At 38.1% G+C, this 19,324-nt stretch overlaps 1 protein-coding gene across 5 annotated transcripts in view; it reads left to right on the top strand.

The window, feature by feature from the left end:
* Positions 1 to 19,324, top strand: part of TRAK1 (trafficking protein, kinesin binding 1) — a 116,884-nt gene that overhangs the window by 89,569 nt on the left and 7,991 nt on the right. For all 5 annotated transcript variants that reach the window (XM_009321102.1, XM_009321096.1, XM_009321125.1 and 2 more), the window contains 5 exons: positions 1,075 to 1,212; positions 2,871 to 2,947; positions 5,014 to 5,250; positions 5,549 to 5,865; positions 10,284 to 10,613. In XM_009321102.1, coding sequence (XP_009319377.1) covers positions 1,075 to 1,212; positions 2,871 to 2,947; positions 5,014 to 5,250; positions 5,549 to 5,865; positions 10,284 to 10,613 — 1,099 coding nt within the window. The remainder of the gene's footprint in view (positions 1 to 1,074; positions 1,213 to 2,870; positions 2,948 to 5,013; positions 5,251 to 5,548; positions 5,866 to 10,283; positions 10,614 to 19,324) is intronic.

Raw genomic sequence — 19,324 nt, 5'->3', positions numbered from 1 at the left:
AAGTATTCAAAAAACAGGTAGATGAGGTGCTTAGGGACATGGTTTAGTGGGCATGGTGTTGTTGGGTTGATGGTTGGACTCGATGATCTTAGAGGTCTTTTCCAACCTTAATGATTCTATGAATCTATAACACAGAAGAGCTCATCCATACTGTATTTGTTCAGTGAATAAACCGAAGGCAGTCCAGGATTGCTGGCTGTCTTCTGAGTGCTACATTCACTTGAACAAAATGGACGAAATAGAATTAATAAAGCTTGATCCCTTTAGGATGTGTCTTGTACTTGGACTGCTTGGTGTTGAAGGTGGGAATGCCCATAGAAGCTTTTCCTGCTGGTGGGCCTTTTGTATCTGTGGTGCTCCACAAAGATTGAGCTCAAGCTTCTCCATTCCTTTCTTAGGAAAGACATTAACAGGATCTCTGTTTCTAAGCCAAGTAGCTTATTTTTATGAAACTTGTAGGAATGTGGTATTTCAGGCTTCTGCCCCTTTGCCAAACTTGGTTGAAATGGCTGATGAAGTAAAAAACTATGAGGGTACACAGACATCTGCAGACAGAGTGATTACATAAGATACATTTCCTGAGAAAGTCAAGCTAAAAATAAGGTATGGTCTTAGGTTGTTGGAGGTTTTATGTATATATCTGTATGTATGCAAGTCTTGGTTTTAAAATTCCTAAGTCCTTTGGAACACTGTGAAATGTCTTGTCCCTTTCCCATGCTGTTTGCCACTGTGGTCATCATGGCAGTAATTAGGCATTATACCTGATCAGACTAAAGATACTTTGGGCTCTGTATCTTCTCCGGGACAGTGGCTTCATGTAGGTCTGTAGGATAGGAAATGGAGCAAGCAGTTCTTCCCCTGCTGCCGCCCTGCCCCCTCCACTTCCCCCTTCATGTTACTAATCCATGTTATTAATGATTTTCAATTATATATGCACTCTTTGGAGTTCTCTTCCTTTAAAGTGAAATATTCCTCCCTACACCATTATCCTTTACAAGTGTTAAAAGAATTTGCAGGCTTTTTGTGATGATAGTGCAGCCCATAAAGTCTTGGACTGTTTTCTGTATGTTACAGTTGCGGGAGCTGGAAGACAAGTATGCAGAGTGCATGGAAATGCTTCATGAGGCTCAAGAAGAGCTGAAAAACCTTAGGAACAAGACTATGCCAAATGCCATATCACGTCGGTACCATTCTCTCGGTCTCTTCCCTATGGTAAGCAGATTTAAGAAAAAAAACTGCACAAACCAGAAAACAACCAACCAAAGGAAATGCTTGCATCTTACAGCTTCAGGCATAGGATGCTAGGCCAGATAGGAGCATGGGTGAAATGTGTATTTATATAGTGTTAAAGTGATCAATTTTGCATACCTGGTTCTGAAACAGTGATGCTGTGCAGTTACTTGTTTTTGCTGCGGTATTATATACAACCTACAGCTGGCTTTGCTTATGCTGTGAATCATGGGTAGCATTCATAGGTTGTTACCCAGTTCTATACATTTTTTTTATGCATCTCCTGTACTGTGGCAGCTGATTTTTCAGTAGGAGCTTCCTGGTTTTCTTCAATATCCGTGGTGGTGTAACTTCCTGATAACATAACTAATGGTTTCTGGACATGGAATCCTTCTAGTCACTGATGATGTACATTCTAGTTCTTCAATACTTGAATAGGTTACACATATATTCTTGTTTTAGGGTCACTAAAAATTCAGTGGTACGTTAGAAAAATATTTGTTGCTAATATGTGTTACAGCAACATCAATTATGGCAGTGTCACTGATGCTACCAACTTTGTTTACCTAGTTTCATTTGATTATGACATTGTACATTTAAAGTATGGGGAATAGGCAGTACCCTCAACCAAATGAGAAAAAAAAGTGGATAAGAATGTCTAGGTAAGTTCAGTGCCTAGCTCTGCTTGTCTGTGTATCTCTAGAATAATTCCATTACTTCTGAGGGCGATGATATCAGTGAAGTTTCTTTTGAGTTACATTAATGTAATCAAGCAGGAGAATCTGGCCCTCCTTTGTCTTTAGCCATGTCTTGTCTTAACTGCTGAGGAAGAACACAGATTATATTTGTGCTCACAAGAATTGTCAACAAAGGCTTAGCTTGCCTTTTTGTGTTCCCTTCTGAGACTGAACACAGGCCAATTTAAAGTGCAGACATTTAATAATACAAGTTGTACTTGCACAAATACTGTTGAAAGCTGCGAAAAGTATGCTTGTGCTGAGATAGGTTTATGCATTTTGTACAAAAAAGATTTTCAAATGTTGAATCATGGACCAAAAGTCATTTAGGTTTGTGAATGTTTGATGCTTAGATCCTGCACTTAATTACATTTAGGCAGTAAAACTTACTGACCAGCAGTGGAGAATTGGTAGCCTGTCACCTTTAACCCTATAGGGGAAGTATATAATACTTTATGCCAAGAACCACGTCTTTTTTGTGGGTGAATGGATAATGTTGTGAAAGGGAAGAGTGTTTTCTGTTTGTTTTAAATGAAAACAAATCAAGCAAATCTTCTTATATGAAAGGAGCGTGTTACGGAGTAGGGAATTTAGTCTGGGAAGTTGGTGCACCTGGATTCTGTTGTTGCCTGTGATGTTTTTTCAGGATCTTTGACAAATGTTATGTGTCCTCAGATGGTAAGTACTGTAGCAGTATGAAGTTAAGCCATAATTTGTCAGTCATTTAGACATATTCGTTAGTCTTCCAGCTTTCCAGTCAATTTTCATTGTTAAACCTGTATTTTTTTGTGTGTGGAATGACACCTTATTAGTTATTAATTATATAAGTAATTAATTATTTTATGCAATGACAACCTATTAATACTTTGATATTTGTTTTTCTTTTTTGCTTGTTTTTAACAGGATTCTTTGGCAGCAGAGATAGAAGGGTCAATGAGGAAAGAACTGCATTTAGATGAACCCGACTCTCCTGACTTGGCGTACGACTGAAAAGAATTGGTTCCTAATTGATTGATTATATCTGAAGTTGTTTATTATTTGATAAGAAAGGAAAAGACAGGAAATAGCTGAGCTAGGGATTTAGAAAGAAATATTTCTGTCAGAGCGTGAATGATAGAAAAGTAAATAGATTGTCTGGTTATTGGGCTGGTTATATTTTCTGCTAAAGCTACCAAAAGAAAACGCCTATATTATAAAGGTTTTGCCTTGTCTTACGAACTTTTTATCCTCATTCTTGAGTGCTGAGAATGAGAAAAGGTTGTTTTTCTTGTGTGTTACCACGTTAGGTTTCTTCAGTTAATGATTAGGGGATGAGCTCAATCCCTCGAGTTCTCTCTTCAGGTGTTATAACAGAAGTTACCAGGTAATTATTGATCTAATCCAGTTTTTACAGGGAGAAAGTCAGTGCAGAAAGGGATTCAGAGTGGTTGGGTACTTACAGTGTGATGCCTATTACACCTGTGCAAAGTTGTTGGCACCCATTTTGCTAAAGTTCCCTTGAATTAAACAAGAGAGTGGTTTGAAACAAGTTAAGTCCTTGTGATGGTCCAAAAGCTAAAGATAGATACAGCTTGGCAGAAATGGCCTTACTGACGCCAGTTGCAGGTGTACTCTAATAGGTTTATCTCGCCTATTTGTACAAAGCACAGACTGGTTAATTTGAAAGAAGTTAATCCTATTTAGAGGGTCTGTTAGAGCCTTTATGTATTTTGACTTGACCTTTACAAAGAAAGGACAGTCAGGGAAGGTACAAGTAGCCACTTTGCAGAAACCTTCTAAGTATATTTACAAAGTTTGACACATACTTAAACCTTCTCTCAGCAGGAGCCAAGAACTGTAAATAAGGCTTTGACAGAGTGAAATGTTGATTAGAAAAATGTAAGATCAGAAAGATGTGAGCATGCTCAAACCCCATAGGATCCTTTTGTCCTTCCAGAGTAATCTAACTTAAGGATAGTTTAACTTCTTTAGAATGTCTTTTATATTGCTATGCATGTACCAAAGAAGGATACCTTTTTTTGGTTTCATGGCTCGTCTTGGTTTTATTTATTTGCTCAGCAGGGGTAACTGTTACCTCTGTGGGACTGTTTATTGATAGATGCTCTTAGATTCAGCCTCTTAAATATATACAACTATAGACTTGGAGCCTACACACAAAGATTGCAACTGTTGAGCACTCATGGACAGAAAGAAAGAAATTTTAATGACATTAAATAGCTTAAGGCATGCTGTCATTGTTATACCCTGGCAGTGTTACCTTTTAGCTGGAAGGGATGCCCTGTTCTTGTGTTCAGCCGTTGTTGAACTGTAAAACAAAGCAGCAATGGCACTTCTGTAGCATGATGTAGGGCAAGTTTATTTTGTCAAGAAATTTCTGCTGAAATGTCATCTGATCTTAGTCTTGAAGCAGATGAACAAAGTTTGTAATGATATCAGGACAGTGGTGGTAAGGAATGAACTGTAGAAGTAGGTCAAAAATTAGGTTTCCAGCCTTGACAGCCTCTCTCTAGACTCTTGATCCATTATATTTCTGATTCTTTTTTTTTTAATGGTATTTAAGAGGGTAGGAAATTGGTTTCAGAAAGAAAAGATACGAGACTTGCTTGCATAGAGATAGTCAGTAGAGTAAATTAAAATTCTTTTTTAAAATGGATTAGGGAGTTCATAGTTAAGAATTGAATGGAGATCAATTTTGTTTTTTAAAAACTCATTTCCACACAATGGCTTTAAGGCGTTTTTAGCTGATGTACTGAAATGCTCTTTCACTTAATTTTTATTAATATTTGAGATGATCCATGCACATAATTCTCAAATGTCCTGCCTAAAATATGCTAGGATGATGGAAGTATGTTGATATATTGAATGTAATGGCCAGACTGTAGCAAGTATGGGACCCTATGTATACTACTTAACAGAAACTATACAGACAAGGTGGTTGGTGGAGCTGTGATAGGAAGGGTTGTTAACAAGCTGTTACCTGTTTCTCTGTTCCTTCTTAAGGTAAGAAGGCACTGTGTGATTATTAACTGTGTGTATGTCTCACCAGTCATCAGAAGCGGGTCTTCGAGACGGTGAGAAATGTTAACCAAGTTGTCAAGCAGAGATCCATGACTCCGTCGCCGATGAATATCCCAGGCTCTAACCAGTCCTCTGCTATGAACTCAGTCATTTCTAGCTGTGTTAGCACTCCACGTTCCAGTTTCTATGGGGGAGACATCTCTAACATTATGATAGACAACAAGACCAATAGCATCATCCTTGAGACAGAATCCTCTGACAATGGGTCAGTACTGTAGCACTGGGCTTTGTTTTTGCTTTGTTTCTGACATAAAGGCAAAGCATTTCTATTTTCCTCTTTTTGTCTTACATTGTGCAGTTAACACAGTGACTTACATCTTCAAAAGTTTCTTTATTTTTGTGCTTATAGTTCTTGAGACATAGTAATTTAAAGGTATTGGTGAATGTCTTGAAACTGTCATGTAGAAGTTTTAAGCATGTCTAAGAATTTTTTTCTCCCTCCCCTCCCCCCCCCCTTTTTTTTTTTTTTTTTTTTTGTGTGTGTGTCCCCTGTTATGCTTTAGAAATGAAGACAGGATGAAGAAGCCTGGAACTCCAGGGACTCCAGGCTCCAGTGACCTAGAGACTGCCCTTCGTAGGCTGTCCCTCAGGCGGGAGAATTACCTCTCAGAGCGGAAGTTCTTTGAAGAAGAGCAGGAAAGGAAGTTGCGGGAACTGGCAGAAAAGGGCGAGCTCCGTAGTGGTTCTGTTACCCCCACAGAGAGCATCATGTCACTGGGAACTCACTCCAGATTTTCAGAATTCACTGGATATTCAGGAATGTCTATCAGCAGTCGCTCCTACCTGCCAGAAAAGCTTCAGATTGTGAAACCACTAGAAGGTGATAACAAAGGGCCTCGGCCTTTATCTGTTCTTCTTAGTGACTCTTTGTGGTCTCTTATCCATCACCAGAAAGCAGGAAATCTTTGCAATACATATTCTTTTTACTTTAGAGACAGTAATCCACGCTGTTGGTTTGAAATCTTCTAACTACTACGTTTTTCCTCAAGCCTTAAAAGTGTTAGGAAACAATTCCAGCCAAGGCAGTAGAATAAATGTTACAGGCCACACATGCATCAGCAGTGCAGCCTCACATCTGACCTCAGTCTCAATGTTGCCGTTTCATACATAGAAAAGGAAGATGGTTGAGTATCTGAAATCTAAGCAGCAAGAGTATTAGTTCATCAAATCTCAGTTCTGCAAGTAAGTGTCTGGAAAGACCTTTAGCTACTTCAAATAGTCCAGTTGGTCTAATAGGACTATTTTTGTGATTAAAAATTACCTCTGGACTTTAATTGGCTGTTTGAGTGGCCACACGTGGGTTTCTCTGGCTTTGGGTTTCATGTGTGAAATAGTTTTGGTTTTTTTTTTTTTTAAGTAAAATTTCCTCCATATTTTGTCTCAGAAAAAGGCAAGATATAGGTAGATGATAGTCAGGGCTAGGGCTTTATTTCAAAGTGCATTTCTGTAGTCTGTCTAACAAAGCTGACAGAGCACACATGGTATGGTCTGCCTGGCTTTCTTCAGTCCTTTCAGGTTGTTGCTGGAAGTTAGTTGAGTAAATTCCTTCAGGTTTTAAACAAAATGAAGCTGTTTTCCTATACTGCTTCACAGATAGTGAATTTAGTTACATAATTTAGCTTTGGTTTCTCTCTCTCTCTTTCCTGTAACAGAACTCTTGTGTTACATTACATGGTCTGTGTGTGTTTTAATTGCAAAAGTTCCTTTTTTCATCCTTTTAGAACAAATTTATTTCATCTGTAAGGAGCATTTAGCATGACACATATTCAGAAGCAAAAATAACCCTTCTTGTGTCCTGAAGAAAGTGATGTGCTGTATCTACCTATTCAAATGAAACTATAGCCATAGCGCACAAGTCCATACTGTTTAGCAGAATTCAGTAGGTTGTTTTCATGACTGCTTTTAAATGGTCATAAAAATCCTTGTACCACATGAGGGAAGGGATGATCCAGCTTTGTTTCAGTTACTGGTTGCTACCACTGTAATAGATTTCTGTCACCATCCCATTATATCTGCTTTTTTCTTCCAATAAACTCTTAAAGTCTTTATCATCTTTCTATCTGTCTGGGTTTTTTTTCCTGGTTTTGTTCATTGTTCTCAATGGGTCATTTTTTTCCTTAAAATTATTGCATCTTTTAAAGTACTTCTCATGTTTGGTTTTACATCTCTTTTGTAGTATGTTTGTGTCTGCCTGTTTCATAAGTTTAGTGTTTGTTATCTTTCATTAAATATATGTTTATGATTTTGTTCCTCACTTCAGCTTAGTTTTTTCCCAAGTATTTTTCATGAGATTTAATTTTTTTTTTCCAACTTCATGGATACTTTCAGACTACTGGGGCAAAATAGTCTGCTGTACCTGTAGACTGTTATCAGTAGTTGTGCCTTTGGTTTTTATTACTGTTTTCCTAAGAATGCTCATGCCATAAAATGGGGAAAGAAAAAATCAGTTCTGTAATACATTTCAGGTTAGTGGCTTCTACTCCTTTAAAGCAATCTTTTAAATCCCACAGTAAAATAAATAGGGTGACAGAAGCACTAAGAAATTAATAATCTTCGTTTGCACCTTCAAAAAACCCCCCAAAACCCACAAACACTTTCTTTTAGTAGAACAGAATGATTGCTTGATTTGTCTTGCTTTAGTTACAGTCTGGTTGGTTTTTTGGTTTGGTTTTTGTTTTTAAACCGTGCATCTGCAGCTTGTGGTACTATAAGCACAAAATAACCCACTCCCTGTGTACTGCAGGAAAACTAGAACCTTGGACTGATTGTCTTCACTCACTTTGTTGCAATTGTGGCAGCAGCACATCATGAATTTCCAGCCTTTCTCTGACCCCCATACTATACATGCGATGATGCAGATATCAGGAATAGAAAAACAAACTCTATTCATATACTTTATTTTGCTTTTAAATGTCTTCTCACTTCAGCCTGGCAGTCCCACTCTTGCACACTAATTACCTCATGCCAGCTTTTTCTGATAGAGTAATTTACAAAACTGTCTAGTAGGAGCGTGGGACTGAATATAGGCCAAGGTGTTGTATTCCCTCCTTCAATTTGGCTTTTTGTTTGTTTGGGGTTTTTTTGTAAATTGTAGGGTAGTTGACAACTGTTGCATTGCTTTCTGCATTAGTGTTAATTTTCTGTATGGAAAAGTTAAAGCTCCCTTACATACATTTTATGAGATCAAGATTAAAGTAATTGAGGTGGGGAGAAACTCAGATATCCTCCTTTTTGTGATGAAGCTTAGGCCACTTTGATTTCCAGTTTCCAAAAGAAACTAATAACACGTAGTGTCAATAGAAATGTTAAAGCTCAAAATGCAGATATTCTGGTGAATATATTTCCATAGGAGAGGTGTAAAATATTATCAATTTAATGCTTGTACTCTGCAGAGATTTTCTGAGTGTAAGTTTTGGGGAACTTTAAGGCAAAAAACGTTACATCTTCAGAAGCTTGCATGTAAAAGTTAATTAGCAACAGGATTTTATACTTGCACGCAGTGCAGACAGAAATTTTGATTTCCGGTGTTTTTCTGTAACTCTTGAGGGTATTGTCATACAGCAAAGCTCTAATCTTTGCTTAAGACTTGACAATATCTGTCACTTCTCCACATTCTGGAATATTTCTTTTATATAGAAGCTTGACCTTTGTGACAATTCAGGAATAAATACAAGTTATACAAGTTATAGGGATGTTCTCTTCCTTAGAGTTATTTGTTTTGGGTTTGTAATGGTTTCTACTTCTTGAGCCTCAAGGGTACCAATCAGTCTAAATCCTCTTTAGTCCCTCAAAAATTACTTTAAAAATAACGCCATTGTCCAAAGTAATCTAGCAGATCAAATTATTCTGAGCTAAAAATTACATGTTTTAAAAAGTGAGAGAGACTTAATTAAAACGCTACTTACTGATCCCAGTCATTCTAAAGAAAGACGTTTTCCCCATTCGCTTCCTATTTACAATAAGCTTCCTGTAATGCAATATCCTTATTGTGAAATGACAATTTTTCTCATTCCATGGGATTTTTCTCAGATGCAAAATAACGTGTACAAGAGCCATCCCTTCCCTAGTTATTGCAGTGGTTTAGATTTCTACATATACCATGCAACGAATTGAACATTCATGGTCTTTGAATACTGGTGAGACATTTGTATGCCAGCTTGTTGAATGAATCAGTATTCTGCTTTGGGGAGAGGGGACAGGAACAAGACAACAAAAACTGCTCTGATTTTAGCTGGCAGAGATGGAAATAAAGATGTTTTGTTTGTGTCATAGGACCTGGAATGAGTAGGTTGAAGTCACACGTTACAAACAGCAGTGATTGGTGGGCACATAGGAAAACTTAGGCCCTTGTGAGCAGTGTTTAATCACTACTTGAGGAATCAGATCAATCCTCCCTGATTTCAGTGGGCCCATCTCAGTGTGTATATCAATTTAATCTGATGCATTGCTGTTTCTGACTCATTGTCTCCTGTTGAACGCTGAATATTGAATGCTTTTCTCTGTAAAATGGACCTCTTTCCTCACTCAAACCATTTTTCTGCCCAGGATGAAGCTACAGGTACAGTAGCATTTAGTTATGTAGTAGTTGACTTCCTGTAGCATAGGGGCTCAGGTAGGGGCCATACAAGTAATTAGGCTTGATGTGTAGGTGAGACGTATTACCTGCTTACACGTGCTTGGAGTTGATGTGGCTTTCTAACGTACAGCAGAAAGCTGAAATTGCTGTGTAATCTGTGTGACTGCTGTCCTCCTGTTAGCCACCGGTAGTAAATTCTAGCATGTTTCTAGCACCTTTCTTAGTGTGAGCTTAATGCGGGAGTATGTGGTATATGTTCCTCTTAGAGATTTTTTGTGATGGTGCTCAGATAAACTGTTAAATGTTAATTCCTTCTACTCCTACTTAATCCTGTGAATTTAGGGGGATAAGAATATAAATGGGGAGGGGATGTGCATGTGCACAATTATGCCACATCTTACACCAGACTTTACCTATCTAAGTGCTTATGTGATCAGTTTATTTCATATTGATCTGGAAATGAAGAAGAGTAGGTGAAGCAGTTTTGTGCTGCAGCTTGTCTTCCAAGAAATATTAAAGCCTAGAAATATTAAACCCAGCAATATTAAAGGTTTGGAGCTCCCAAACCTTTGGTCTTCTAGATAACGAAGTGGGATTTTCTGCCTTTTAGATCCTGGATTGATTACTGATTTATTTTGGTTGTCTTTGTGTTCCCTTTCAAGGTTCTGCCACTTTGCACCACTGGCAGCAGCTGGCTCAGCCTCACCTTGGCGGGATCCTGGACCCAAGGCCTGGGGTTGTCACTAAGGGCTTCAGGACACTGGACCTGGACCTGGATGAAGTGTACTGCCTTAATGACTATGAGGAAGATGAGACAGGTGACATTTCTTACAAGGGCCTAACTACCTCGACGCCAGTTCAGCACACAGAGACCTCAGGTGAGAGGTCACAAGCACAAGTGACTGTTTCAGAGAACAAGAATAATCCCCGCCAATCTCAGGCTTTCACAGAGGAGATGCAGGAGTCCACGACTGACGATGATGAGGGGTCTGGTGAGGGAAACTCATTAAGTCCAGTAAAACTGACATCTTTGCAGGATTTTGATTACTGGGCCATTCTTGCATCTCTCCAGAACAGCATCCATAGTATTGCTTTGTGTGTAGCATCTGCACGTTAATGCGTGCAGTAGTTAGAACATAACCATTCTAACATTGGCTCAAAAATCCTTTCTTTAATAATCTTTTAATTTGACTTTTTTTTCAGTAACAGCATCTGTGGTCAATATTTTACTCTTATTTTGATAAGAGAAGGCTGCTAAAAGGAAGTGGTTTGTTCACAAACCTTTGTGTGACACGTATGCAACTTGTATGTGTATTTAGTGCACGCTCTTCAGTGTATATAATGTACAGATGATACATATTTTGTATGCCTATAGTGCAGATATTCTTCTGTTCATAAGAGGTGATGCCATGCTTTAGATTTTTGTACTTTGGGAAAAAAACAAAGACTAAATGATGACAAAAGGTGCATCTAAGTTGCCTTTGCTGAAACAAATGGAAGTGCCTTGAAAATCAAGCAAAGAAATTCTGCGAATTAAATTCAGTTACCTCAGATACAGTTACATGTTTTTAAATTCCCTTTGACATAAAGAATTAAGAGAATGTTTTATGTAGAGAATAATGACATTTCCCTCATTCCCTCTCCATCACACTATTAAATTCTGTCCTTCCTATTTATACCATATTAAGACTTAAACATTTTTAAGTGACACAGTACTGCATGAGTTATTAGATACACTGAACTGACATTTGCGGTCTCACTGCATGAGGCTGCAGGTTCTCAGACTACAGATGTGTTTTGAGTTTGTGTGGTTTCTTTTCTTGATGTTGGGGTTTGGTTTTTTGGGGGGGGGGGGGGTGTTTTGTTTTAGTAAGCTGTATGGGAGTGTTAGTCTTTGTTAAGATTTGCCACTGGTAAAGAATTATATTTAGTCCATAATCAGAAAACTACCAGAACTCCTTTTTCTTCAGACATCTTGTTTTTACATAGGTACTTTAAATGAGGACACTTCCTTCCCCTTCCTTTTTCTGGAATAGATCATAATTTATTATTTGACTGGTCTTTGGAAGATTAGATTGTCTCAGGGCTACACAATAGTATTTCTGTTATTTTCATGAAGTGCAGAGTATCCTCAGCTCTCACTGAAATGGCAGTTCAGTGCTTTCAGCTATTGAATATAAGCTACTTTTTGCAGTCAGTTGTATTAAGATTAAACTTAGAATCATAGAATCATTTAGTTTGGAAAAGACCCTTAAGATCATTGAATCCAACCGTTAACCGAACACTACCAAGTCCACCACTACACCATGTCCCTAAGCACCACATCTACAGGTCTTTTAAGTACCTCCAGGGATGGTGCCCCAGCCGCTTCCCTGGGCAGCCTGTTCCAATGCTTGAACATTCAAACCCTTCAACTTCCCTTTCCATTGGCAAAAATTGTCTTTATTCCATGAGATCTTTTGCCCAGGAATAATGATTATATTAACTTTTTATGTTAATATGGAAATAAATAATGCCTTTGCAGGAGTTGTGTACAGTTTTGGATATTATCCAGGTGTTTATAATTTTGAAGAGTCTAAATAACAACAGCAGGAAAAGCTGGAGATCTAGGAAACATGGACTGAAATCACCAAAGATTGAAATAACTGGCATTTTTTAGGGTCTATGGAATAAAAGATTCAAGAAAAGATATGATTCATTTTAAAATCTGTTGCTGCAGAAAGGAGTGGAACAAGCAGTTCTTCATGTACTCAGGATACAATAATTGTGCAAAAAAAAAGCTATTCGGGTTACAATTTGGGGGAAGAATTTTCTAATTGTAAGAATATTCAACACAGGAACATGTTGAAAGTTTAGAAGCCTTATTCTCATGGACTATGCATGGACAGGGATATAGATATAGTTTAGGTTTTTTGGTTGTTTTTTTAAGAACAGATTAGTAAAACTTCTGTGGGTAATGATTTGGAAGGGTTCTTTGTTTGGAGTAGAAAAATAAATGTAGACCTGCGCTATGACTGCAAACTGGCAAGAAAGACTAGTATTTCCCTCCATTTCCTTTCTCCATTACGATTTGAATACAGGTCACTTATTAACAGGCTATTCCCTAGTTACTACTGATTTTGCATGGGAGAACTCTAGTTATCTCAGACAAGGTTTTTAAGCATATTCCCTACCTTATAAATTGGCAAGTAGATAAAATCTATTAAATTGTCCTAGTAATCATATTTCATTGTCTATTGTTTGCTGAGTAATTTTGATACATTACAGAAATAGAGAAATTGGTCAATATGAATAACTTTGATGTGTAGACTAAACAAATGCACTGAAAACTTCAATTTCCCATTCTTTATCCTTCCTCCAGATTGCCCAGCTGCTTAGGATTTAGGAGTATCCATCAGCCACCACATCATTAGTGGTTGCGTTGCTCAAATGAAGTAAAGATACTGCTGTATCTGCCTTTTGTTGAAGCAATTTGTCAGGTGGTATACAAGGAGAAGGTAATTGTGGATGTTTTCAGAGTAGGCACTTACTAATGTGACAGTGCTTCTTAGGATCCACAGTCTGCCCACTGAAGAATACCTTTCGGGAACAGAGATGTGTGCTTAGCTTATGAATTTATTTTATATTTAAATATTGCGCAGCCGTTGCTCCTTTTGAAAAAACCTCCTCAGCATTCTTTCTGCTTCTCCTAGATTTCTCTGTAAGAAATGCAATGCAGGTAGGGGTGTGTATGGGCATGCATTTCCTTAGAGTGCTGTCACAAGCGCAAGGTTGTGACCTCATTGCTTGCATGATTCCAGGGGAGATTCCAGGCAGCAACGTACAGAATAAGCTCTTGCTAGGGAATGTGGAAGTAAAGTAAACAGGGAAGGAGAGAAGTACCTTGGATACAATCTTTAGTGATAGTGCTTTTGCTTATAATCCAAGATAGCTCCATTGTGGCAAAATCTAGCTCAAGAGGTTCATAAACGCCAGAAAGTATCTCCCTACAATTGCCATTGGCAGGCCATAGAGTGTGCCAGTCTGGAGCTACAGGTCTTCTAACCTGAGAACAAAACTTCTTTGGAAGTACTGTGCCTACAAGGACCATTCCCAGGAGGTGTAAGTCATCTTAGTCTTTTGGGTAGGTGTCTGCTTCATTTGATATGTATGCTTTGAGGGTTGTATGTTACCATGTTTTCACTGGAGATGTTCTCTGGGAGAGTACTATGAGGTCCTATTTTTACTGCCATTTTGTGGGCGTGTAGAGTGCTGCTCGAGATGAGCCCTAAGAGAAATCATTTTAACATCCAGGCTCAGGAGAACAAACGTTGCTGGTAGTGCCAAAGATGTTTTGTAGCCAAAATAAATGTATTCAGAACAGAGTTGTTTCTTGTTGAGTGATGAATAGAGTCAGCAATCATTCTGACTAAGTAAGAAAAAGTTACGATCCTTGAATTTTCCTGTCCCTATGGTGAGACCTGTAGTATCCATTCATATGTAAAATAACTTCCTCACCATATGCAGATTATATCCCAATTATGGCACTGAACATTTCAGAAGAAATTAATACACATTTAATTTATGACCTGCAGTTGGCCTGACAGAGCTACATTTTGTGTGGGGGCTCAGTAATTTTATGGAGGATTGTAAATTCCAGAATTGCAGTTCTAGCCTAATACCCAGGAATAGTCTGAAATTTGAATATCACTTGAGTAGACTCTCAGTGTAATTGGAATGGTAAAGAAGTTATAGGACACGGCATTGTTAATACTATCTAGGACAAGTAATTTTTGCAGCACGTATTTTTAGTAACCTCAATATATATTTTTTTTTATTCTTCAAAAGAAACTGTAGTATATTATAAAACTGTACAGAGTCTGTTTTGGGGAGAGGGGTTGTTGGGTGTTTTGGTTTGGTTTAGTTTTGTTTTTTTAATTAATTGCCTTTCAGGTTTCCCTTAAACAAGGAACTCCAAGCCATTCAAAGCACTTAATAATGTTGTGAATGTTCTTATTTTGAAGTTGGAAGGGCTACATTTGATTCGGCATGTGCTTAATTGCGTGCTAGTTTTGGATGCACGAACTGGTCTTTCGGTACTTGTGTTTGTTAGTTCCACTGATTGATTGCTTTGAACAGACATGTGCACAGCATTACGGGATCAGCCCTCTTGTACTTCATGTTTAGACCTGCCTAAAATCACAAAAACACGTAATGAATGTCTTATGTTTGAGTTGTTTTTAGCAGGATTACTATACATGCTTCTAAGAGGTTACCATTGTACAGAAAAGCAATAAATTTTGTAACTCTTCTTAGAACTAAGGTATTGATGCGTATTTAAATATATTTTATTTTCAAATGGCGTGAGTATTTCACAGTAATTATTACTTTAAGAAAAATCTGTCAGCATTTGCTATCTGTGCTGTTAAAATGCTAGAATTTTAATTTGGGATCCTAGCCTGCATAAAATCATGTTGAAGCCACATTAAATACATTGAAATCTTTTTACATTTGTGCTCCATGGTTATATACATATGAGAAGGAGACCTCAATCAGAAGAAAACTAAGAAAATACTGTCCAAAGAATACCTGCTTTGGTTCAGTTTTTCATATCTTGCTGTTTCCAAAGGCAAAATAAATGGAAAGTCTGGAAATGCAGATGTTCAGAAAATAATTTTATTGTCAGTTGTTTAAGTAACATAACAGGAGTAACGCTCCTGGTAGAGACGGATGGATTCTTGGAGGTTTTGAGCATTCACAGTTACCCCTGAAACCAGTGTTTTCTGAAGGACATTCTGGCAGTATTTTCTGAAGGACATCTGAAGGCACCTGAACGCCTTTAGGAGAGCACCATGCTCACATTTTACAGCTGTTGTGTGTATCACCCATCTCAATTTTGTTTTAGTAGTTAACCCAGGCATCAGCTCCAGCATACCCTATATTCTCCCTGTTCTGTCGGCCAGGAGTTTTCAGTACAGGTAGCACTGGGTATCAGAGCTTTCACCTTCACTCACCTGGAGGGGATGAACTCTGCTGAATTTAGAGAGTACATGAAGCAGCTGTCTTGTCCTGTGGATCCTAATGGGGTTTTGTGACCTAGTTTTCAGGAATTTCACCTTACCAAAGAATGGAGTTGGTGGCATAGACTGGCAAAAGTGAAGTCCATAGCTTATATCCTGAATGATGACATTGGAGGAAAAAAGTGCCTCTTAATGGTCCCTTCGTCGTTATCCTCTTCCAAAGCAGGCAGAGCTTTTTTTTCTATTCCACAATAAAATAAACTTCTAATGCTTTGAAACACCATCTCCATCTGTTGTTCTAAGGACTCCCCAACCTGATTGTCATTCCATCTCTGTCTCACCAGCCTGTGCTAAAGAGATGTCCAAATTCCACTGCCCTCTCTGCTGAAAGAACAGGGAACCGGGTTTCCTCCTTTTGTTAAAACATGCCAAAGAAATGATGAGTGGAGTGGCTTGCTTCAGAGTTGGGCTGAAACTCTACCTTTGTGCCAGACTGGATCAAACCATATTCTGAAGATTTCTGATTTGATTTTTTTTTTTTTAAAGTTCATTTTTGCATAAATCTGTATTTGCCAGAATAGGTATTTATACAAAATGCAAAGATTTACTGGCCGCTGTGAGCTCTCTGCCTCCTCACTATTCATCTAGCATAACAGCGAATTTGAGTTTGGAACCAATGGTACAAAAGTCAATGGTGTTTTAGTATAGCTGCCTCTTACAAATCTTCCTCAAACTCATCCTTTTTGTGGATGGGGCAGGCCACTAGTTTACGTACTGTAACTTTGTTCCTTTCTCTGCATGAGCTAGTTGAAAATCCAGATTAAACGGTCTTTTGAGGCTTCCCTGAGCAAAAGATTGTGTCCTAAACTCATCTGTTTTGCTGTTTGCACCTAGCAAAATGGCCCATGAGCCGAGTACTGCATCTGAAACAGCTCTGAGCTATATAAAATCAGCTTTGTTTTGAGTGGGGAAAGCTCTGTTTTACCAGAAGATGGAGCTCTCTGCAGTCAGTTTGGCTAGTACCTGCCTTTTTTTTGCAGTATTTTGAAAGATGTTTTTGCAACAGTGTTTGTGCTTACAGGAGAGTCTCTTTCAGCTATAATGTTTTGCATTTTTTCCAAAATGCCCAAGAATTTTTTGAGAAAGCTTAATAAGGTAAAGAATCATTAATTACTGAGAGACAAAACACGATCCAGCAGCAATCTAAGGTTTAGCTTGAATTTTAATTTAGGGGAAAAATGCACGTACAGTTTAGTTTATGGTTTCCTGATGGATGAAATTACGTCATGTTTCTGTAAATTTTGTTAAACACTGAATTATGTACAGATTATTTTTCATACAGATATGAAGCCTCATTGTTAATCATCTACTACTTTGAAAAAGAAGGTATAAATAAAACATTTGGTTTCAGACAGTCACATGGAGCAGATGTTTATATTCAAAATAATACTTTGCTGTATGTACATGTGAAGATAGTCTCTCATATTATAAACTTATGTACTGCTTCCTCACAAACTTATATCAATTCAGGAGATGGCCATTCTTATGTAAAGTTACTAGGTTAGGAATGAATCATTTTGTTTCTATTTTATAAACTTTGTTCATTTACAGCAACAGGTTCTCTCTTTGTACTGTGTCCAAAGGATGGAAAATGCTACAGCAATATGATACACCCCATTGTTGACTGATGGAGAATGAAGCTGGTACAGGACTTTCTTAGTGGTATTTGAGGGTGGAATGCATCCTTGGAAATTGATGAATTTTTTTTTTTATATAATTTCAATTTGTTTCCTCTTATTAGAGTCGGTGATTTCTCTACTTTTAGCAGCCTTCTCCTATCTCTGACTCATTAATAGCAATGAGTCTTGCTTTTGCTAATGCAGCTATGTATCTTCAGTGTGCCTGTTTCCAATCTGAGGGGATGCCCAGTGGATATTACAAGTGGGGAAAATGCACTTATTGTATTACAGCTATGTGCTTTGGGTTGAGCTTGCAATCTTAAATCGGCATTGCTTTATTCTGTTCTCTATTCATCATCCAGGGATAACTGCTTTGTTTCTACTTGATTTATGTTGAAGTCCTTTGTTTTCTCTAAATAACCAATTTTTTCATGTCCAGTTATTTGAGCTCTTTCTCCAGATTTTCTTTTAACTCTCTACAATATGGAGAGAATCATGATTGCTAGGCTGTGCTCCCTTGTAATAGCTTTTATAGTGCTCACATTAATCTCTAAAGCAACTGGATTCCTGAAGCATCATAATTACCGTCTCTGGAGGTGAAGTAGAGCTTGTTGTTATGTTATGCTGTGCTAACATTTGAGTGTGTTAACATGACACTCCAGTGGGTTTTTAGAAATATCCTTCTTTGATGTACAGCAGTACATTCCAGTGCTAACTAGAAGTTACCTCACGTTGTTTGCTTAGCCACTTCTGCTTCCACTGTTCACACTCCCCATGCTCTAGACTTCACACACTGCTTATATGTGTTCTTAAAGGACTACCCAGCTGCACACACTATTTTGGAGCTGTGATACTTTATATATGAAAAAGGGAACACAGCCACGATTAAGACTTGCCTTGCTTCTGCTAAGCATCTCTGGAAGTTCAGAATGGTGTCTGGTCTAGTTGGTCTGTCTGTCTGTCCTTTGCAATGTGTTGAATAGTTGTGTACTGTGGTATTAAAATGTGGCTTGATTGGGGAATGGCTCAGAGGGTTGGGTAGGACTGAGAGGGAGGGAGCTGCACACGGTTTTTATTGTGCATGTCTTTTGACCACTGCTAAGTTTGGTTACTAAGTAAGAGAACCTATGCAATCATGATATCTTTGATGTAATATTTAACTCTGGGTGTTTTTCAACCAGCTTTTCTGATGCATGGCTCTTAAATTTTGTTGTCATTTTGCAATGGCCACAGCTGCATTATACAGCAGGTTAGTATATCCACAGAAGTATCTCTACTAAGAAGAAAGAAATTGGCCTAAGTCCTTCATTTTTTAAATGGAGCTGTATTGCTTCTTTCCCACATTACTGATATACCAACAGAGTGGCATCTTTACAGCCGCATTTGTGGGGAAAATTATTTACTACACTGTTTACAAATATTCAAAACCTGCTATATTGTGCAGCTGAGGACATACATTCTTAAAGAACCTAAACACATGCACAAGAGAAATGTCACAGATGTACAGTAGTGGATCCAAAAAAACGCCACTTTCCTTACTGTGGATGTGAAAAGTCAGAGACAGAGAACATGTCCGTCCCCTCCCTACCCCAACAATCTATTCCTGTAGCATTAGCAAACTGGATCCATTACTGAGAAGTAATGGGGATACCTTTTTGTGGATCAATCTAAAAGCCGAAATGCACGAGCATTCAGAAAATCTTAGTGCTCCTGAGCTGGTACTAGAAAATGCTGCTTGTAATTTCCCACTGATGCAAGTTGCTAGTTCAGACGAGGACTAGCATTTCAAGCACTGCCTTGCCTGAATTTGGTTTGAGCAAGACTTACCTGTAGTGTTAGTGATCATGAGGAAGTTTCAGCAGACCCTTTTAGCACTGGCTTTGGAGTCCTAGATGTGTTTGTTTTGGAGAACAAGTGTCTGTTAGAACACTGTAGCACTTGTGTATTTCACTTTTCTTGCATTGATCCCGTCCGAGGTACCTCATCACTTTTTGCATCTGTCTTATCAGCACACAGAAGTTTGGT

This window comes from Pygoscelis adeliae, unplaced genomic scaffold, assembly GCF_000699105.1.
Source record: "Pygoscelis adeliae isolate BGI_AS28 unplaced genomic scaffold, ASM69910v1 Scaffold280, whole genome shotgun sequence".
NCBI lineage: Eukaryota > Metazoa > Chordata > Aves > Sphenisciformes > Spheniscidae > Pygoscelis > Pygoscelis adeliae.
This window is presented reverse-complemented; position numbering and strand designations above follow the sequence as displayed.